The sequence below is a fragment of the Erpetoichthys calabaricus genome, chromosome 2, assembly GCF_900747795.2.
Source record: "Erpetoichthys calabaricus chromosome 2, fErpCal1.3, whole genome shotgun sequence".
Lineage (NCBI taxonomy): Eukaryota > Metazoa > Chordata > Cladistia > Polypteriformes > Polypteridae > Erpetoichthys > Erpetoichthys calabaricus.
Genome location: NC_041395.2, coordinates 273,127,047 through 273,149,790, shown reverse-complemented (window position 1 = coordinate 273,149,790; position 22,744 = coordinate 273,127,047). Strand labels below are relative to the sequence as shown.

The 22,744-nt window shown below is 36.1% G+C and overlaps 1 protein-coding gene across 3 annotated transcripts in view; it reads right to left on the bottom strand.

The window, feature by feature from the left end:
* Positions 1–8,712: 8,712 nt before the first annotated feature.
* dlg5a (discs, large homolog 5a (Drosophila)) overlaps positions 8,713–22,744 on the bottom strand; it is a 240,053-nt gene continuing 226,021 nt past the window's right edge. For all 3 annotated transcript variants that reach the window (XM_051923726.1, XM_051923727.1, XM_028795545.2), the window contains 5 exons: positions 19,355–19,498; positions 18,985–19,112; positions 12,572–12,681; positions 11,724–11,833; positions 8,713–10,435 (listed from right to left, as the gene is read on the bottom strand). In XM_051923726.1, the coding sequence (XP_051779686.1) occupies positions 10,332–10,435; positions 11,724–11,833; positions 12,572–12,681; positions 18,985–19,112; positions 19,355–19,498 (596 nt within the window). In that variant the 3' untranslated portion in view covers positions 8,713–10,331. The remainder of the gene's footprint in view (positions 10,436–11,723; positions 11,834–12,571; positions 12,682–18,984; positions 19,113–19,354; positions 19,499–22,744) is intronic.

Below are 22,744 nucleotides of genomic sequence, written 5' to 3'. Positions count from 1 at the left end.
GCTATTAATATACCTATGCTATTATTATTCCTGCACCACAGGGCGTAAGGCAAGATGCACAATGACCTTTGTAAGGGAACACTGCAAAGCCAAACAGAAAAGAATTTTCTGCAAGCAATCCAATAACATAAATCCTCAAAAAAAAGTGTCAATTTGACTAAAAATATTTATTAAACACAAGAAAATTATCCCAGGCGTCATATTTTCTGATTCACGGTGTCCTGCGATGATGCTTAACTCTTTTGTTCAGTTTACAAGCCAGATTCATTTTGGAACAAAGTGCTTTGGATTGATGAGACAAAAATTGAGTTATTCGGTCATAACAAAAAGCGCTTTGCATGGCGGAAGAACAACACCGCATTCCAAGAAAAACATCTGCTACCTACTGTCAAATTTGGTGGAGGTTCCATCATGCTGTGGGGCTGTATTATTAGTTCAGGGACTGGGGCCCTTGTTAAAGTCGAGGGTCGGATGAATTCAACCCAATATCAACAGATTCTTCAGGATAATGTTCAAGCATCAGTCACAAAGTGGAAGTTACGCAGGGGTTGGAAATTCCAACAAGACAATGACCCAAAACACAGTTCGAAATCTACAAAGGCATTCATGCAGTGGGAGAAGTACAATGTTCTGGAATGGCCATCACAGTCCCCTGACTTGAATATCATCGAAAATCTATGGGATGATTTGAAGTAGGGTGTCCACGCTTGGCAGCCATCAAATTTAACTGGAGAGATTTTGTATGGAAGAATGGTCAACAATACCTCCATCCAGAATCCAGACACTCATCAAAGGCTATAGAAGGCGTCTAGAGGCTTGCAAAAGGAGGCTCAGCTAAGTATTGATGTAATATCTCTGTTGGGGTGCCCAAATTTATGCACCTGTCTAATTTTATGATGCATATTTTCTGTTAATCCAATAAACAATGTTACTGCTGAAGTACTACTGTTTCTATAAGGCATGTCATATATTAAAAGTTGCTACTTTGAAAGCTCAGCAATGGTAAACAAAAATCCAAAGAATTTATATACAGTCATATGAAAAAGTCTTAAAAGAATTATAATAATTGTAAGCCATATTTCATGAACAAAAGAAGCTCAGTATTAATCATGCTACTGGGAACAAAATGAACAGTCTGGTAAACACAGTAACGGCAGCACTAAGAAAATGTTTACACATTCTGAAATAACACAACGAAATAGGCAATATATGCATTGCGAAAGTATCATCCCTCTTGGTATTTGTCTTGCTTTGCTGCATTAGTCTGGAATTAAAATGGATTTTCACTTGGATTTTATGTAATGAACTTTACAATATACAGTGCATCCGGAAAGTATTCACAGCGTATCAGTTTTTCCACATTTTGTTATGTTACAGCCTTATTCCAAAATGGATTAAATTCATTTTTTTCCTCGGAATTCTACACACAACACCCCATAATGACAACGGGAAAAAAGTTTGAGATTTTTGCAAATTTATTAAAAATAAAAAAATTGAGAAAGCACATGTATAATAAGTATTCACAGCCTTTGCCAAGAAGCTCAAAATTGAGCTCAGGTGCATCGTTTCCCCTGATCATCCTTGAGATGTTTCTGCAGCTTAATTGGAGTCCACCTGTGGTAAATTCAGTTGATTGGACATGATTTGGAAAGGTACACACCTGTCTATATAAGGCCCCATAGTTCATGTCAGAGCACAAACCAAGCATGAAGTCAAAGGAATTGTCTGTAGACCTCCGAGACAGGATTGTCTCGAGGCACAAATCTGGAGAAGGTTACAGAAATATTTCTGCTGCTTTGAAGGTCCCAATGAGCACAGTGGCCTCCATCATCCATAAGTGGAAGAAGTTCAAAACCACCAGGACTCTTCCTAGAGCTGGCCGGCCATCTAAACTGAGTGATCGGGGGAGAAGGGCCTTAGTCAGGGAGGTGACCAAGAACCCGATGGTCACTCTGTCAGAGCTCCAGAGGTCCTCTGTGGAGAGAGGAGAACCTTCCAGAAGGACAACCATCTCTGCAGCAATCCACCATTCAGGCCTGTATGGTAGAGTGGCCAGATGGAAGCCACTCCTTAGTAAAAGGCACATGGCAGCCCCCCTGGAGTTTGCCAAAAGGAAAATTCTCTGGTCTCTGGTCTGATGAGACAAAGATTGAACTCTTTGGTGTGAATGCCAGGCGTCACGTTTGGAGGAAACCAGGCACCGCTCATCACCAGGCCAATACCATCCCAACAGTGAAGCATGGTGGTGGCAGCATCATGCTGTGGGGATGTTTTTCAGCGGCAGGGACTGGGAGACTAGTCAGGATAAAGGGAAAAATGACTGCAGTAATGTACAGAGACATCCTGGATGAAAACCTGCTCCAGGGCACTGTTGACCTCAGACTGGGGCGATGGTTCATCTTTCAGCAGGACAACGACCCTAAGCACACAGCCAAGATATCAAAGGAGTGGCTTCAGGACAACTCTGTGAATGTCCTCGAGTGGCCCAGCCAGAGCCCAGACTTGAATCCGATTGAACATCTCTGGAGAGATCTTAAAATGGCTGTGCACCGACGCTTCCCACTCAACCTGATGGAGCTTGAGAGGTGCTGCAAAGAGGAATGGGCGAAACTGGCCAAGGATAGGTGTGCCAAGCTTGTGGCATCATATTCAAAAAGACTTGAGGCTGTAATTGCTGCCAAAGATGCATCGACAAAGTATTGAGCAAAGGCTGTGAATACTTATGTACATGTGATTTCTCAGTTTTTTTATTTTTAATGAATTTATAAAAACCTCAAGTAAACTTTTTTCCCGTTGTCATTATGGGGTGTTGTGTGTAGAATTCTGAGGAAAAAAATGAATTTAATCCATTTTGGAATAAGGCTGTAACATAACAAAATGTGGAAAAAGTGATGCGCTGTGAATACTTTCCGGATGCACTGTATGTGAATTAGTGATGATGCTCAGGTACTAAGGTCCATTTAAAGTATGTTTCACTGGTGTGGTAGATTTGTATCATTAATTGTAGATCTTTTTCATCTGGTGATAAACATAAAACAAAATTCTAAGGTGGAACATGTACAGTATATTGAGACTCTCACACTTTAACCATACTAAACTAAGAAAGGTTTTTCCAAGATACAAACAACCAATGGGAGTCCTGACTAGAAACTCTGGATCACTGATACTGTGCTGAGAAACTGATTTCTCAGTTTTTTTATTTTTAATAAATTTGCAAAAAACCTCAAGTAAACCTTTTTCACGTTGTCATTATGGGGTGTTGTGTGTAGAATTCTGAGGAAAAAAATGAATTTAATCCATTTTGGAATAAAGCTGTAACATCATAAAATGTGGAAAAAGTGATGCGCTGTGAATACTTTCAGGATGCACTATAGTTCAAATTGTTGAAGGGGAGTAAAAATAACATACTTTGTATATAAATAAAAAAAACAACTAAAAACTAAAATGTTGTGAGTGCATATGTACAGTATTTGCCCTCTTTGCTATGAAACCCCTAAAAAGAACTTCATATAATTACGATTAGGGCCCAGCAGTGTGCAGAAAAATGTCCACAATGTCTCTATAAAAAGATTTGTTCTGAAAGGCCCCTGACTCTGCAACATGACTAAGCAAGTTACAAGGAAGATCAAGGAGAATTCCAAACAGGAAAGAATGCTGTCTACCAAAACTCACAGACCGGGCAAGGAGGGCATTAATCAGAGATGCAACAAAGACACCAAGGATAACTCTGTATGAGCTGGAAAGATCCACAGAAGTAATGGGAAAATCTATTCAAAAAGCCACTTTAAGCCACACATGGATGAGTACCTAGAAAAAAATAAACATAAAAACTAGAAAACATGTTTGGAGTTTGCATGTGGCAGACTCCCCCAACCCATGGAAGAAGGTTCTCTTCTCTAGTCAGATGAGACTAAAATTGAAGTTTTTGGCCATCAAGAGAAATGCCATTTGTAGTTTAAATCCAGTATGTCCCGTCACCCCAAGAACACAATTTCCACAGTGAAGCATGGTGGTAGCAGCATCATGCAATGGGCAGGTTTTTCATTGGTTGGGAAAGGAAAACTTGTCAGGTCTGAAGGACACACAGAAGGCACTAAATATAGGGCAATTCTTCGAGGAAAATTTGTTTCAGTCTGCCAGAGATTTGAGACTGGGATGGAGATTCACCTTCCAGCAGGACAATGACCCTAAACATACTGCTAAAGGTACACTGGAGTGGTTTAAAGGCAAACAATTAAATGTCTTGGAGTGACCTATTCAAAGCCCAGACTTCAATCCAACTAAGAATCTGTAGAATGACTTGAAGATTACTACACACCAACACAACCAAACTAACTTGAAGCAGTTTTGCCTTCAGGAATAGATGAAAATCCTCCCAGTGGCTAAATGTGCTAAGCTAATAGATACATTCCCCAAGAGACTTGTTGCTGGAATTGCAGCAAAAATTGGCTGTACAAAGTATTGACATTGAGGGGTGAATTTCAAGTTTTATGTCTTAAGTAATGTTTGTGTCACAAAAAAAATACTTTTTTGGACCTTCAAAGAGGTAGGCATGTGTGCTACTGTTTCCTCTGTTGATAAAAATTGCATTGCTAAATTATTGGTACTGCATCAGAAACAAAAGGTGGAATTCTGTACTACTGACTCAAATTAATGTTTTCTCCTCAAAGTCATAATGCTTCACTATACAGTTTATAGAATTAATTTTCAATTTAATCCAACAGTAACTGTACAGTATCTGGTTAGAAAACGCGCACTTACAGGACAATAGGTTTTTGTAACTAGGATTACACAATGATATAATATTGAGGTTTATCAAATGACCTTCTAGTGATTGTGCCATCACAACACCAAGCACACAGTTACACCTTTATCAAGGTTGGGCTTGACTGAATTAATACCAGAGACTACAGTAAACACAAAAGAATACGGTGCAGCAGTCAGTGCCCAAGTAAACACCGGCATCATCAGTATTAATACATTACTTTGTTTTTCATCACAAACCACATGATTGCTTGATCACTCTTTATCAATAAAACTGCCAACTGTGTGCTATTCTGTCAAACTGTGTCCAGAAAACATAAAATACACAATTGGATGAATAATGGCAGGCTATATTCTTCTAGTAACATTTAGCAGTGTATTCATCATGGTGGGACTCCACTCTCATTTTACTGAATCTCTGCAGATACAGTATGTTATGTTGTTACTGTAAACACAAAACATGAAAATAATTATTAGTTTGTTAAACAATTTAGGACAACCTCCTGGTTAAAAATATAAAATTGCCTTAATGATTTAAAAGACTTTTATCAATTACAGTATAAGAAAATTCCTTAATATTAAAAATTCATGCACACTAAAGTATAGGACAACTTAAGATTTAATTTGTAACAGCAAAGAAATTACAAACCAGATGTTATAAAATATCTGAAACTTTAAACTTCATGACAGATAAGAGGTGGCTGTGGTTTAAACAATTAATTGACCTAATCACAAAAATATGTATTAATAACAATACTTAGCCATTAAAATAACAAAAAATGAAATTATTTTAAATTCAAAACAAGTTTAAAAGTCACAGTTTTAGTAGTGATACATAAAAATAGTACTGAGCAGGCAAAGCTTCACATGAATTTCAAAAAGACACTGGCAACTGCAGCTTTGTTTGGTTTCAGCATTAGATACAGGAACAGAGTGACATGCGCTTAACAGTTACGGAATTCTAAAAAACTTCAGACTATTCTGAGATGGACATATGAGAGGATAATTAAAGTGTGTGTATATATATATATATATATATATATATATATATATATATATATATTTATATATACATATATATATATATATATATATATACACACACACACACATACCCATGTACATACAGTGTATTCAGAAAGCATTCAGTCCCCTTTCATTTTGTTGCTATGGATTATTGAATATAGGTTGATGGGCAAATTCATCTATTTAAAATTAAATCTACAACAGAGTATAGTCTGAATACTTTCTGAATATGTATATAAACACACACATATGTACAGTGTGCATAATGGGAACAATACTTATTGGCACATTAATAAAGGTCAAAGCAGCCATATAAAATTAAAAAAAAAATTATTATTTACACCCAAAAAACAGGAAAACTAGATATGTATTTATATTAGAATTATTTATCAACAAATCCTTGTAAAACACATTTTTTCCCCCTTTAATGATGTCAAAAATCGCTGAACTTCCAACATAATTTAAAAAAAAAAAAAAAAAGGGAAATCGAAATTGATTTTCCATTTTCCTTCATTTAAATGCGGATCAGTCAGTTACAAAGAAATTTCTAGGACATTTTGCAAAAAAAACCTGATATAGGATAATTAAAAATGAATTTGAAAGTTTACCAGGAAAAATATTCTCACCATGCCTAGCAAAACAAACAAACAAACAAAAAGGATTTCTAGAAGAAGACCTGATTAACTACAAACGAAAATTAATTTATTAGTTAAGCATTAAAAAAAAAACAAAAAACTGATTTTACTATGAAATATGGTGCACATTGATAATGCGTCTCTTTTTGCTGCTACATCATTTTAGTTTTAAAATCAATTACATCATTTTTACTATGAAATATAAATATATTTTGGTCAAAATCCTGGTTGTCTTTGTCAGAAAGCTTGGCTTCATAAGCATCATCCAAGATAAAGACCCTAATGCAACAATAAAACTGTTTGACACAGATAAGGGTTTGCAACAGCTATCTCAGCTGTTCAACTTAAACCTGAATGATACTTGTGTTTTAAACCGAAGAAGGCATTCCATAAGCATAGACCTGTAGAAACAAGGATTTTGAAAATATCTTAAGAAGCAATCCGACTTCGTGCTCCCCCAATTTTTAATCATTACTGGGAAAGACATTGTTCCACTTTCCTTATGAGCGAAGGTTGCCACAAGAAGCCAGGATAGATACAATAATTTTGTAAGATAATTTTCAAGACATAAACAGACACATAAGTCAGTATTACACATTTAAAAAAGTTTTAAATAACTACATTATAACAAACACCTGCATAACTACAGTGCATTCCATAGTATTTGTGATAAAGACATCTTTCTTTGTTTTACTGCTCCACAGTTTAAAATGACAAATCAGATGTGAAGAAAGTACACATTGCAGACTTTAATTTAAAAGAATTTGCATACGAATTTTTTATACGTGGTTCCCCATTTCAGGGCACCGCAATGTTTGGGACAATTGGTGTCACACAATGTTGTAATTATTCAGGAGTGTTAAAGTGCTTCATTAGTGCAGGCATAAGATACCTAGGCTTGCTTCTACCTACAGACTGTCTTTGGAGTCTGTAGTTGTCATTGCTCAACTTAAGGGCAAGAGCTGTGCCAATGAAGGTCAAAGAAGTACTGGAAGGGACTGGGACTGGTAGGATAAGGAAGACCTCCACGGCTGATGACAGAAGAATTCTCATTATGTTAAAAAAAAGCCCCAAGTGCTTGTTCCACATATCAGTAGCAGTGTTCAGGTGGCAGATGTGGATGTGTCTGGGACTACTATCCACAGAAGACTTCATGAATAGAGAAATACAGTGGCCGCATTGCAAGGTGCAAACCACTAGTTAGCCACAAAAACAGAAATGGCCTACTTGAAGTTTGCAAAAAAGCACTAAAAAAAAAAGAGCATGCAGAACTCTGGAAAAGGGTCTTGTGGACAGATGAGACAAAGATGAACAAATATCAGAATAATGGCAAGAGCAAATTGTAGAGATGAAAGGAACTGTCAAAGATCCAAAGCATTCCTCCTCATCTGCTAAAAATGGCGGTGGGGGTTTTATGGCTTGGGCATTTATGGCTACCAGAGGTACTGCCACACTTATCTTCATTGATGATGGAACAGCTGGCAGTTGCATAATGATTCCTGAGGTGTAAAGAAACATTTCATCTGCATAAGTTTCAGTGAATGCCTCTAAAATCATTGGATGGTGCTTCATCCTACAACTCGATAATTATCCCAAACATACTACTAAGACAATAAAGACACTTTTCAAAGCTAAAAAATGGAATATACTTGAATGGCCAAGGCAGTAAACAGATTTAAATCCAAATCAGCATGTCTTCCATCTCCTGCAGCCCACAAAACAAGCAGATGCTGAAGATGGCTGCATTAGAGGCTTTGTCAGAGAAGATACCCAGTACCTGGTAATGTCTAAGAATCGCAGATTTCAAGGAGTCAATGCATGCAAGAGATGTGCAACTAAGAATTAAATATGCCTGCTTTAATATTCCTGGCATTACTATGTGACAAACATTATGGTGCCCTAAAACTTTTGAAAAATGGATGTCATTTCTATCGTGTGACCGAAATGTATGCAAATACCTTTAAATGAAAATCTGCAAAGTGCACTTTAAAAACCTTTGAACTGTTTGATTTGTAATTTTAAACTGTGGATCAGAAGGGTAGATCAAGGAAAAATTATGTCTTTGTTCCAAACATTACACTGTATATTAAAACAAACACCTGCATATTTCCCATTTTTGAGCATACTATACCTTTTATTAATGTGTATTTTTATTCATCTTTATCAACCGTGCCAATAACTCCTGAGCTCACTGCACTGAATATATAATCTTTGCTGCTTTATAATCAGTAATAATAAATATAAAACATTACAAAAAGGCCAACAAGGGACTAATGAATCATGTGTGTTACAGAAAAACATTGAGTTTTATTCTCATATTAATCAGTTTAACATTTGATACAAATATTTTCATAATGCAAATCCCTATCAGAACAGTACCTGTCTGTTTGAACTGCTTCATCCAAAATAATGCAATCCTTTACATGGAAAAATCTTAGGCTACCAACCTAAATAGTGTACACTTACTTTGAACAAATTAAAAAAAAAAAAATTATATATATATATATATATATATATATATATATATATATATATATATATATATATATATACCCTATAAGAAAAAATCAAAATATGTGCAAGACAACATCCCTTTTTGAAGAATGCAAATAAACAGACATCTACTTTCTTCAATAAAGGTAAGAATTAAAGGCAAATTCATGCCAAGCAATGACTGAAATGTTAAGAACAATCACTGTGAAACAACAGTTCATACAGAATAACAGTACCTAAAATATGACATATACTTTAAAAACGAACAAAATACAATTCTGTGTTAAAAAGTAGATAGACTTTCATCAACTATGAGTGCAACACAAAACCAAATGAACTAATGTATTACACTTTGGCACAATGTTTTATGAAAGCATTGCACTGGGATTTTCTGTATGCAGCTATTATGACCAGTTCTCTAATAGTGGTCATACATTTCTATTAGTGTGTTTTACTATGTAAATGTGTATGCAACTGACATTAAATACGAAAAAAAAACAAAACAACCATGACATCAATATATAAGTAACAAACAAAATATGCAATTAACCCTGCAGAACTGTACCATAATGACATTTTTAAACAAATACACTACTTTAAAAGTGACATTAAAAAACAAAAAAAGATGTGTTGGGGTTATAGGGGGTAAGCATGCCATACCCATGTTAGAGCTCATTACCCACTGCTACACTATACTAGGTTCCAAAACCTAGTGATTAGTTATTAATTATGCAGCTTTATTTTCAGATATATTTTGCTGTTTAAATATTATATCTTTAAAGGAAAGAATATGACAGATTAAAGTTTACAAAACACACAGTGGTCTGCCCTGTACAGGAGTGCAGTCAGCTTTACATTAAAATTAATCTAGCCACATGATCACCCTGTCATGCTTATAATAAACCTTTTCTTTTTCCCCAAAATATTTCTAAAATTACAAGGCACTTCAATATGGCCAGTAAACTGTTCATTCACATGCATATTCTCCTCTAACAGGAGGGTTGTCTCAAAAACAAGGGAACAGCAGATATAAGAAAACAATGTTTTAAAAGGGAAGAGGGATGCATGGGTAACACAAACATTCAAGTAAACATAAAAATCTGAATAGTCAGAAAATATTTTTGTAAACCTATTAACTGCAGCATCACTGATCTGTTCATGGAAATGAATTAACAAAAATACTTAAATCAGTGCTGTACCAATTTGTTTATCACTGAGAATTAATTCACTTGAGGTTTAGCATATAATCACATCCAAGATGATGATGACGCACGCAGTAAAAACATTAATTTATACTGTTCAGTGTAATGTACCCCTTCACTTAGTGTTCTTGAATATGAGTTACATTTATTTGATTGTATATCCTACATAGAGAAGTGACGTTGCAGGCTTGGTTAGCTGGGCTTCAAGCATTTATAGTGATCCAGCTGGAATCCACAGGACTTTGTTTTGCTCTTGGTCAACTATTGTCATAATCTGAGTGCATATGTAAGATAAGCTACCTCCTTGAACGATACCTGCGGAGAAACAATATAAAAAAAATATTCAATTTCAATGCCTGAAGTAATTTATATAAAAGTTATGTTAAGGCAGAAACACAAGAAAATTTTAAGGCAAACAAGACTACATCCATCCATTATTATGTATCACTCTACTTGTTTAGCCTTTTTCTTAATTGCTGATAAGGATGTGTGCCTTAAAATGGAAAAGGGTGGGTTATTATCTGTTTGTGTAATTAATGATAAAATCTGGACTCTTTGACATAACATTTTCCAGAAGCTTCCCCAGCAAAGATTAGTGGTTCTGGTTAATGTCAGATTAAATCAAGGAGGTTAGTCTTCAGTAAAACAGGCTACTCTGTGTTACAGAGTATATCTGGAATACATAAATAAATAAAAATATATGAAGCATTTGTCTTTTTATGAATCAGTATAAAGCTAGCAGTGCCACACTTTACAATTTTGTGCTGTATTTAGACCAGGTTAAGCATGACTACATTTTAAGTGACTGTAATGCACTGCAAAACAATTTTATTAAGTATGTTTCAGTACTTTAAACTTTAACTGATAAGCAAATGCCATGGTGATGGAGAACCACTAGTAATGCATTTTGACTTTCTGTTGAAATCAAAGACATATTTAAAGAATGTGATTAATTGAACCCTATGCATATTTGGTGATAAATTATAAAATGTAATAATCTAACTTACCTGAACTCTTTGAAGCATGACATGATGACCGAGGGGACAGCCCTTCCTTCATCATATTTCACTATCTCCAAAATCTTTGCTCTCTAGATTTTTTTTATTCCCTCTTAAAGTAACTATATGCATTGCATTGTTCAGGTTAACTCAATATAATGTTTAATACAGAAGTTTAGCTTTTTTTCTCTTTATTGGAACAAACAATATGCTAATTCTTTCTGTATTTCCATAACAGGATTGAAAGGAGTGGGTACACTTGATGAACAGAACTCCAGTAATAAACTGCAACCTGGCATTTAGAGAGACTACTGTTACAGGTGTGCCAAGTTCACTTGTTTTATATTTGATTGTTTAAATCTTAAAATGAGAAATTGTCAGTGGCCAGAACTTAACTATTCATCCATAATATATACAGGCAGCATTGAGAAATCCTACCAAAAATACGAAATATATAGTATTCTATATCATGAATATAGTTACTTAATACATTTATGTATTCAATTCTTGCATCCTGTCATATGCTCTGTGCTGATAGTGTAATTAAAGCGATAGTGCTTAATATTTCTGAGTGATATACTAAATCAGAAAGACCAACTGCTCACCTGTAAAGAACTTGCTGTATTCTTGTTCAGTCTTCTGTGCAACTTCAAACTGCTCCTTGGAATGTTTTTGAGACACTTTGTCCCTAAGGAAAATTGGATCCTTCTGTTCTCTGAGAATGACAAAAAATGAAATTTTCACCCACATTCCTTTTACTCAACTGATTTGAAAAAAGAAAATTTATCCTAGATTATTAATATCCTAGACTGACGAATTATGTCAACTCATATAAACTGATGGAATCATGATTATTATTTTTTTTAACGATTTAGGCTAAACACAGTATTGTATTATAAGAAATCTAAACAATCTAATCTTTCTGTAAAGCACTCATTTCAGAGTAATAATAGGTTACATAAAATCAAGACATTCACTTAGTGGTCTCAACGAAATACCTTCTGATAATAGTTCTGAATGGTACAATAAAGTAAATCTTGCTTCAGAATGGATCTACTTCTTATTTCTTTTATGAAAAAGATTCATCTTCTAGCTGTTCTCAAATGCATATGAAATTTACACAAAAAGGAAAAAAGAACTCCCAATGAAAAAACTCAGCAGATAAAAGCATTAAAGAATGCACCTAAGAAAAGGGTACAGATTCTGCACTACTGATATATTACAGGAAAACATAAAACTATGTAATTTTAGAAATAAATAAAAAATAATACAGAAAGAAACACAAACAAATAGCATACAGGATTGAGTGTGAGAAGCATACAATAAAATTAACATCAACTAGTTTGAGTTTCAATTGAGAGACAGGAAAATAAACATTAGTTTACATTAAAGAATGTAGATGTGACCCAGTTCACTTTAAATAACAATAGCAGTAAGACACTCAGCTACTTACTTTATTTGCTTTGCATTTTTGTAGCGAATGAAAATGACAATTGGGTAAATATGAACATTGTGAAGTCTTTCAATGGCGTGAGGTGCGATGTCAAGCAAACAATGACAATCCTGTAAGGAAAAAGAAAACTGGACTCAGAAAAACCGTTGTTATACAGAATGAATACATATGCACACAAACCTACCAGATATACTCACATTTAATTAAAGTTCTCCCGCTGATAAGTTGGGGTTTGATTTTACAGTATAATTTCTGGTATTTTATAATGTCGGTCGTATAAGCTGAATGTGGAAAACACGCTATTGGTCCAAGAGATTATGATATGCTAACGCCCACCTCAGAGAGTAACCACAGAGCACACTGCCTTTTGTTTCTATGTATTGTGCCTACGTGACCACACAGTAATACCCAAACTATTCTGAAGCGACACTGGCACTGTTTGGTGTTTTTTATATCTCACACCCTCATACACCTTTATTGCAAGAGCATCCCTTATCTATGAGGAGCGTACCATCAGAAGAAAATATGAAGCTGGTTTTAAATTAAAAGTCACTGAAGTGGCGAAAGAAATTGGTAACTGTGCTGCTGCAACAAAATTCGATGTGTCTGTGAAACTGGTGCGAGATTGGAGGAGGCAAGAAGATGTTAAAAAAAAAAAAAATTAAGTGTCACATTTTTCAACGGGTGTATAAGTCGGAGTCTGATTTTATAATCGATTTTTCGGGTTTCAAGACCTGACTTATATGCGAGTATATACAGTAAAACAGACAATTTCTCAGGTTAATAGCACTAGACAAAACAACACCATTTTAGATTGAAAAAGATTTACAATATTTAAATATTCAAAAGCAAACTGACCAATAGTAAAACTGCTCATGTTAAAAATGGCACCACTCAATTTAAATACAAGCTGTTAGATATGAAAGGGAAGACTATTCTTTTCGCAAAATGTTAAACAAATGGACAAAAAAAAAAAATTAATCCATGCATTCACTGTCTATACCTAGTTAACTCAATTTCTGGTTGATGGGATGCAAGAGCCTGTCCATAAATCAGGCCTGGATAGGGTACAAAGCCACTACATTTTATGCTAAAGGCACACAATTACATTCATCTGCACAATTAATTGCCAACATTTCAATAATTATATCTGATTACAAATTTCACTTCAACATAATTATATTTATATAAAACACCACTCTCACAATTCTTATAAAAAGCCATTTTCAGAAAATAAGCTCTGCTTTCAGGGTCTAAAATGTTTATGTAAGACACAATAAATAAAAACAAGGGGTTTTGATCACAGTAGTAAAAATGGGACTCTAAAGGCCTATGATACTTGGAACAAGAAGAGTTTAGCAACCTAAGATAAATGACCTCCGAACCAGAAAAAAACAGAAAATATCCTCAGCATTTCAATTTACACTCTAAAGTGTTGACACCTCAAGTATTAATTAATTACTGCTAGGGAGAGTATTAGCACAATTACACCCTTACTGGGGAATCCTGTGCACCATTTTGCATTTAGAAACATATTGCAAAAACACAAATTATTAACATGTTGTGAAAATAACATGTCAATGATGCAGGATAACTAATTCAGAACACAAACCGTACAAGACAACACAAAATAAAGCTATTGCAATATAAGCATCTAATGCTGCAGCATAAGGAGAAGACTGTACAGATTATTTACACTGCAATCTGTAAATATATGTCAGATGATTTGGATCTACATTTGTAGAATATTAAGGGATACTGGACCTTATGTGAAAAGTGAACATAAGAAAAAAAGATACAATGATCCAAGACATACACACACACTGAAATGCATAAAACTCTTGAAAACAACTTGGCAAAAACAATTTTATATCAGCCAACATTTCAAAAACATTTACTATCATGTTGCAAACATAATGCTTTTAGACACAGGTGTTTTTCAAGAGGCACAGGTGAACTGAGGACAATGCCAGACTAACCAAACTGGCAGAAGTGAAGTCTTGTGCAGTTGAATTTTGGACACAATAAAATGTAAAATGACCTATAAATTGCACTTTAAATTTTAAACTGATATATGGAGAATGTTCTGTAAAATGGGAATAATTATAGAACACATAGGAATGGAAAAGTGAAATTCATAAACTGAAAATTTTTAAAAGCATGAAAAAACTGTAAATAGAAGATAGCACATACTTGTTTATACAGTGAATTCATAAAGTATTCAGATCCCTCACTTTCTGCTGTACAATTTAATTCTAAATGTAAAAATTTGCCATTTTTGCCACTTACCCTTGATAACAAAGGGAAGACATGTTTTCAGAAAGGTTTGCACAATTTTATTAAAAATCAAAAATTGAAATCCCTTACTCATACAGCACAAGTATTCAGACCCTTAATTCAGTACTTTGTAGAAGCCCCTTTGGCAACAATTACAGCTTTGTGTCTTCCTGAGTAAGTCACTACAAACATTACATACCTGGATTTGGGCAGTTTATCCCATTCTTCTTGGCAGCTTCATTAGATTGAGTGACAAGTGTCTGTCAACTGCCATCTCCAGGTCTCTACACATATACCCAATGGGGTGCAAGTACAGTATGGGCTTGTACTGGGCCACTTAAGGACAGTTGGAGACTTGTCCCAAACCCACTCCAGCATTGTCTTATCTTTATGCTTTAGGTCATTATCATGCTAAATGATAACCAGTCTGAGGTTGTGTGCACTCTAGAGCAGGTTTTCTTTAAGGCTCTCTCTGTATTTGGCTACATTCATCCTTTACCAGTCTCCCTGTCCCTCCCATTGAAAAGCACTCTCAATAGCATGATGGTGCCACCACCATTTTTCATCTTAGGGATGATATTCAAGTAATAAGCAATGCCTGGTCATAAGCCAGAAATAATACTTGTAGTTCTGCCCATAGATGCCAATCTTTGTCTCATCAGACCGGAGAATCTTTTTCCTCATGCTCTTAAAGCCCTTTAAACTCTCATATACCTTTTATTCAATAGTGACTGCTATTTAGCAACTCCATTATAAATGAATGACTAGGGAATCCATTCCCGGACATTTTTCATTCCCGGGAATGAAACTGCTGTAATTCCCGGGAAAACGGGAATGGCCAAGCTCGCATATATAGCGTGTAAAAGTGTAAAAATCTATCAAGAAAAATAACAGAGTTATAGTTGAAAATAATTAAGGTGGCACCATTGCTGCAGCTTGCACTTCATCAGACAACAGCTTTGAACAGCAACTTGAAATTGCAAGGTGGACGAAAAAGGCACACTGACAGCAGGCAGATAATATTTCTTTAGTTCTCTTTATTTCACACTCGGAGTCACAGTAAGTAGAGATTCTCAAAACTGAGCACAGGAGAGACGCCTTGCACGAACTACATGTACTTCCTGCAGCCTTGTGACCTTGTCCCTGAGACATTCACTTTGAGAAAGGAAAAAACAAGAAACAGCTTAGATTGTATTCATGTGGACACTATTTCTCCGGAAACCTGGAATAACATTTTTTTGTTAGTTCATAAGCCAAGCTTCTCTCACTGGCAAGTTACAAAACAGTTGTTATAAAATTCTAATTTACTAAACACACAAGATACATGGTGCTGAGGAGAACATTCTTCTTCTACAGCAATGCGTCAGTCTGTTGCATCCGCATTATCTGTGCCAAGAAACGTGCCATCACAGAATGATGACAAGAAACTGGATGCATCAGTAAAAGTTGAAATGCCGGTGTTTTAGAGCAACGGCAAGCGTGGGCGTTGTTTAGAACAAGTGTATCAGTATCTGACGATTGTGCCGCCTACTTCAGTGGAGGCAGAGCATGCTTTCTCAGCGGCTGGCGAACTTCTACACAAAGGTGCACTCTTGCCTGGATGACCGCACGCTGGACATGTTAATAATAATAATAATAATAATAATTCATTACATTTATATAGCGCTTTTCTCAGTACTCAAAGCGCTATCCGCACAGGGAGGAATCGGGAAGTGAACCCACAATCTTCCACAGTCTCCTTACTACAAAGCACCAGCACTACCACTGCGCCACCTGTGAGGATGTTGTGCTTTCTACGCTCTTATTACCGCAACTAAAGATACAGGTACTTATACAGGGTATGAGAGCATGAACTGCTTGTAGATAAGGTTAGTCTTTTATTTGTGTCAACATATTGCGGTAGTTTTATTAAATGTAAGTGTTGGTCGTTCTAAAACCGTTCACATGTGAGATGCCCGTGCACTGTGTCATCCCCCAAATTCCCGGGAATGGATAAACTCGTCCGGGAATGGATTCCCTATGCCTGACTAGTGCTTAGATGGTCACCCTTCTGACAGGTTCTTCCATCTCTGCAGAGGACTTCTGAACCTTTTTTTTTTTTTTTTTTTTTTTAGACCATTAGGTTCATGGTAGCCTCCCCGACCAAGGCCCTTCTTGCCCACTTACTCTGTTTGGCCTGAAGGTAACTCTACGAAGAGTTCTTTCATTTCCAAAATTATTTCATTTCATAATTATTAAGGTCACTGTGCTCCTGAGAACACTCAAAGGCTTAAAAATTAGTTTTACACCCTTGTCCTGATCTATGTCTCACCACAATTTTATCACAGAGGTCTCCAGAGATTTCCTTGGACTTTATGGCTTGGATTTTATCCTGACATGCACTGTGAAATGTGGGACTATATACACACAGGTGTGTGCCTTTGTAAATGATGTCAAATGAATTAAATTTGCCACAGTGGACTCCAATCAAGTTCTAGACCCATTAAGTATAACTAAAGCAAATAGAACACACCTGTCCAAAATGTGTAGTGCCACATCAAATGGTCTGAATACTTACTGTATATGAATGAGAGATTTAAATTTTTATTTTTTTTAGTAAATCTGTACAGTTTTCCTCAAAAATTGTTTCACTTTGTATTTATGGGTTACTGAGTGTAGACTGATGGCCAAAAATGTCAAAATGTAATCATTTAAAATTAAATCTATAACACAATACAGTGTACAGAAAGTGAAGGGGTCTGAATACTTTCAAAATTCATTGTAAATGTATTTTCTTCAATTGAAATATTGCCACTCAGTTATTTCAGAATTTATTATTTTAGCATAAATTGTACTTGTTACAATGACACTAAAATGCTTCCTACAGTATTATCTCTACATAGTCAGATAACAAAATAAGTGGTCACAGGTGCTTATCTAGTTTGCCAAACATTAAAACAAAAGCAATTTGTGTGCTTTCAAACAATTTCAACCCAGAAATAGTTGCATATAAAATCAAGTAAATAAAGGCAATGCAAAATACAGTGGAACCTCGGTTCACAAACGTCTCGGTACACGTACAAATCGGTTTATGACCAAAAAGTTTGCCAAACTTTTGCCTCTGTTCACGACCACACACTCGGTATACGAACAAGCCAGTTTCCCTTTCGGTTTGCACATGTTCAGTCTCTCCATGTGCATTTCCTGTGCAATGAGTTACAGAGAGAGAGAGAGAGAGAGAGAGCGCGCGACACACACACACACAGGCAGCACGAGAGAGAGCCGCGCCCACACACAGGCAGAGACGAGCACACACATACACAGGCAGCGCGAGAGAGAGAGCCGAGCACACACACAGGCAGCGAGAGAGAGGGCTGGACTCATAAGGTAGAGAAGGCAGTTAAAGAATGCACTGGGCTTGATTTTGTTTTCACTTCTGTTGCAATGTTACTCTTCTTGGTGGTTTATTAAATTACGGATTTTTTAAAATGTTCATTTTTTTCCCTGTGCTTAAAACTCATTAAAAAAAAAAGTGTTTTTAGCCAGCAGTTGGTAGCGCTATAGTGCGAACTATTGCAGTGTTAGTTTTCTCTGTTGTTCAAGGTTTTCTCAGTGTTATTCAATGTTTTTACATTAGGTTACTATTACGCTGTGCATTCTATGGTTTAATTAACTATATTTGTGGTTAAAAACTTAAAAAAAATATATATTTACATACAGTTCGTATGGTCTGGAACGGATTAATTGTATTTACATACAATCTTATGGGGGAAAATGCTTCGGTTGACGACCAAATCGGTTTACGACCAGAGTTTTGGAACGAATTACGGTTGTGAACCGAGGTTCCACTGTATATCTACTGTATGCTGTGTATTTCTGTCTAGAATTGCAGTAGACTAGAATTAGCAAGCAATCACTTGCATTTTCATTAGCACATCCTTACAATAATAAAGCACTCTTAAAAAACTAATGATTCAATTCATGAATATCTGATAAAGAGCTCACCGTGAATAAGAATTTCCAGGCTTCACGTTTACTAAAAAACTCAGAAATAAAGTCTTAAGGTAGTATGACATATAATAGATGTTAATAAAATAGTCAAAATGCAAGTACTGTCAAAAATTCAGACATTCACACAAAACACTTGTATTTCTTACTTTTTCTGTCATTTCTTTTATAGAAGCCACAGTTGTCACATCAAAATGTCCACTTCGCCTTTTGTAATCAATGAACAGGCAATCTTTAACTCCACGCTCTATTGCTTGCAGTGAGGCTTTCATCACTTCTGCATGGTGAGAAAAGCAGCAAATTAATTTTGTCATCGTTAATTATATAGGGAAATAATCTTGTTACATATAAATTATCATATGAAATAGGATATTTAAAATAATAAATAAAATCCTTTTAATTTGTAAATATCTAACACAGATAACTGTAAAATTAAAAATGTAAGATACAGATTTAACAAGGTGCATTTTATATGCCAGCTAGTTTTTTATTATGATACAAATATTAAAACATATTTACCAGGTGGGCATCTACAAAATTTCCCTGGAGACTCTTTCACCAACATATCCTTAACAGCATCAACCAAAGGTCCCAAAATGAGCACTGGTCTTGGAGATGTACATTCAATCTTCTGAACTCTCTGGTAAGCTAGACTTACAGAGTCTAGTAAAAAGGAAAATAAATATTTGATACTACGTCTGGTGGAAGTAATTAGTAAAAACAAGGAAACAAATATTTCAGGAAAGCGCATATAATTCATAAATGCTTACTTTTAACCACACAAGCATAAAACATAAGACATAGCTTCCTAGACAGAGCCATAGTGAACTGCTTCATTTTTTTTCTGATGACTTCAGAAAAACACATATGACCAGACTATTTTAAATGTTATAAAAGTGGATGAGCTTGTGTGGGTTATTGGCAGTTTCCACATTTGGTGCCTCCAAACATACACAAGTGTTACCTGCCTTCCCATACATTCCTTCAGTTTAATAGACTTATATTCTGATATATCTTTTATGCAGAGTGTGTTTTTAGCCATATCTATCTGTGAGCATCACATACGGTATAGAATTTGCTTTAACATTTGCCTAACAGAGATTTGATTTGTAAATTATTTTAGCATAAAAAAAAATCACTTTAACATAACAACCTCAGGGAAGAAGGGCAAGAGAACCCTCTCATTAACCAGCATATTTTTAAACAAACAAAACAACAAAACATTACAGGCATATGTTGCTAGTTTAGGCTGATTTAACTTACTAAATTTGGTCTCTGTGAAGCAACAAACATTTCTCATCCCCTGCTTGCAAGATGTACATGTTTTTTGTATTTCTTGTGGTATTTCTCAGATGCACTTCATCAATAACCTACGTTTTCTTGATTTGTACGTCACACAGCAGGCTATTCAATCTAGATCAGGAGTGCCTAACACGTCCGACCGATAGATTGGAAAGGTAGTGCAGGTAGATTGCGTTGCATTCTAAAAAAATTTTTTAAACGTTAGCCTATGGCAGTGTTTTTCAACCTTTTCACTGGAGTGGAACCCTGCGCGAATGGTTAACTTGCTCATGGAACCCTATGCAATTATCCACCAGTATGTCCTATATCATGTAATAAACCAGATGAGCGGAAACGTAGCTTTTATGTTTAATCATACTATTTTCAAAATTTATGTTCGGCCTATTCACAGTTCACCAAGCGTTACTAACAACAACTTTTTTAAAAAGTTACATAAAAGTTAAAATCCACAATTATCTATAGTAGAAATTTAAGATGATGCTTTTATTAAAGTTACCATTACACTGCAGTAGTCAAAAGTTCAATGAGAAATTTGTGCTTGATGATTTTTGCTGATAAGTTGAATTCTGGGTCGTCGACTGACAACAGTCGCTCTCGCTTCTTGTCTTTAATTGTGGTTAAGGCTGAAAATCCAAACTCGCACAAGTAAGAAGTTCAAAATTGCACCAACAGTCGCAGAACTTTCTGAGCAATTGATAGGTACTCCTTTTCAACCAGCATCCAGAATGCATCCAGGTTTAACTCTGAGTGCTTTAGCCTCAGTGTTCTGTCACTTGCAACACAGCAAGCTGTTCCTCTTCTGACAAGGTTCAAATTCTACGAATGGGCTTCAAACCCAGTCGTACTGTCCATGGATATTGACGGAAAATATTTGCTGAGACCTGCCAACAGTGTTTCCAAGTGATTCAAAATCAATGGCAAAATGTCCTGATAGTTTCTGTCAACAACACTAGGAAACATTTCCACGTTCCCTGCACTTGTGCGTTTCTTCCAAATTGTCAGTTTTTTCTGAAAAGCACTAATTTTGTCCGTTGACGTCAAGATGTTTTCGTTCCTGCATTGCATGCCACTGTTCAAGAAGTTCAATTCGTGAAATATGTCAGCCAAATATGCTAGCTTATAACACCAAGATTCATCGCCCAGAACTTCTGCAAAGTCCTTCAGGTTTCCTTGCGAACAGAAGACTAGCATCTCTTCTCTTAGTTCATAGAAACGACACAAAACTTTTTCCCGAGACAACCATCGTACGTCTGTATGCTGGATGAGAGTGACGTGGTCTGCTTCCACACTTTCGCAAACTTTTGCAAACTGACGACATTTTAGTGGTCTCATCTTCATGTAATTAACTATTTTCACCACCATGTCCAGTACAGACTTCAGTTCAGGTCCAATTGTTTTAGCAACCAATGCTTCTCTATGAACAAAACAATGAGTGATGATAATATTGGGATTCTGTTGTTGTGCCAGCGAGACAAAGCCTTTGACATTTCCTGTCATTGCAGGCGCACTGTCCGTAAAAATGCCAACACAGTTTTCCCAAGTCAACTCGCAAGACTGCAAATGTGAATTTAAAACGTCATAAACATCTTGTCCTTTTGTTGTTTCTGGCAACTCTTTGCAGCAAAAAAAGTCTTCCATAATAGCTTCATTGTCAATAAAGTGAACAAACGCAAGCAGCTGTGCTTTACCGCTGACGTCTGTGCTCTCGTCGACCTGAATTGCAAAGAACCCACGACTTTTAATTTTTGAGAGAACATTACGCTCAATATCGCTGGACATGTCAGCAATATGCCTACTTATCGTATTGTCTGAAAGCGTGATTCTTGTTAATTTCTGATACAGCATCCTCCCCAAACATAATCCTCACTATTTCTTGGCATGCAGGTAAAATTACCGTTTCAGTGACGTTATGCGATTTCATTTTCTTAGCAACAATCTCCACCACAGCATAACTTGCTTCTTGAGCTTTCTTACTTATCTTGAACTTTTTCTCAAACGCAGCCGTTTGCGTCTTATTCAAGGCCAATGTCCTCTGAAAGTACTGTGCATTTTCGTCTGATACCTCTGGTTGTATAGTTGTTAAATGCCGCTTTTGTTTAGCTGGTGCCATGGCACTATTGGCAAGTTTTTCGCCACAAACAATGCACAGTGGTGAAGGGCAGTCAGGGTCTCCCGTCCAAGTGAATCCCAGAGCTAAGTAGTTGTCACTGTACTGGCGAACTTTGAGTTGCGGATTGCTGGCGCCATTTTTCGGCAACTGCAGCTGAGTGGTTGCAGTGCTAATGGTAGCAGCTGCAGCTTCAATCAACTGTATTGTCGTGTGCTGCGGCGTCTTCTAATTTACGCTTCTTAACAAATCGGTCCATGTTCGAAATCAAAACAATAATTTATAAATAAATTAATGCAAACGACAAGCCTAATTGCTATTACACCACGCAAAGTGCCGTCCCCGGACAACTGCTACATAGTTAGTGAAAGCACTCCGTCCTTGTACAATGGCCATCATTTAACTTTGGGAGCGAGAGAGGGGTGGAGATAAGAACGGAGGAGCAGGCAGTTAACCGGCCTGTCAGGCAGATGAGAATGAGGCAGTGACATAGACTAACA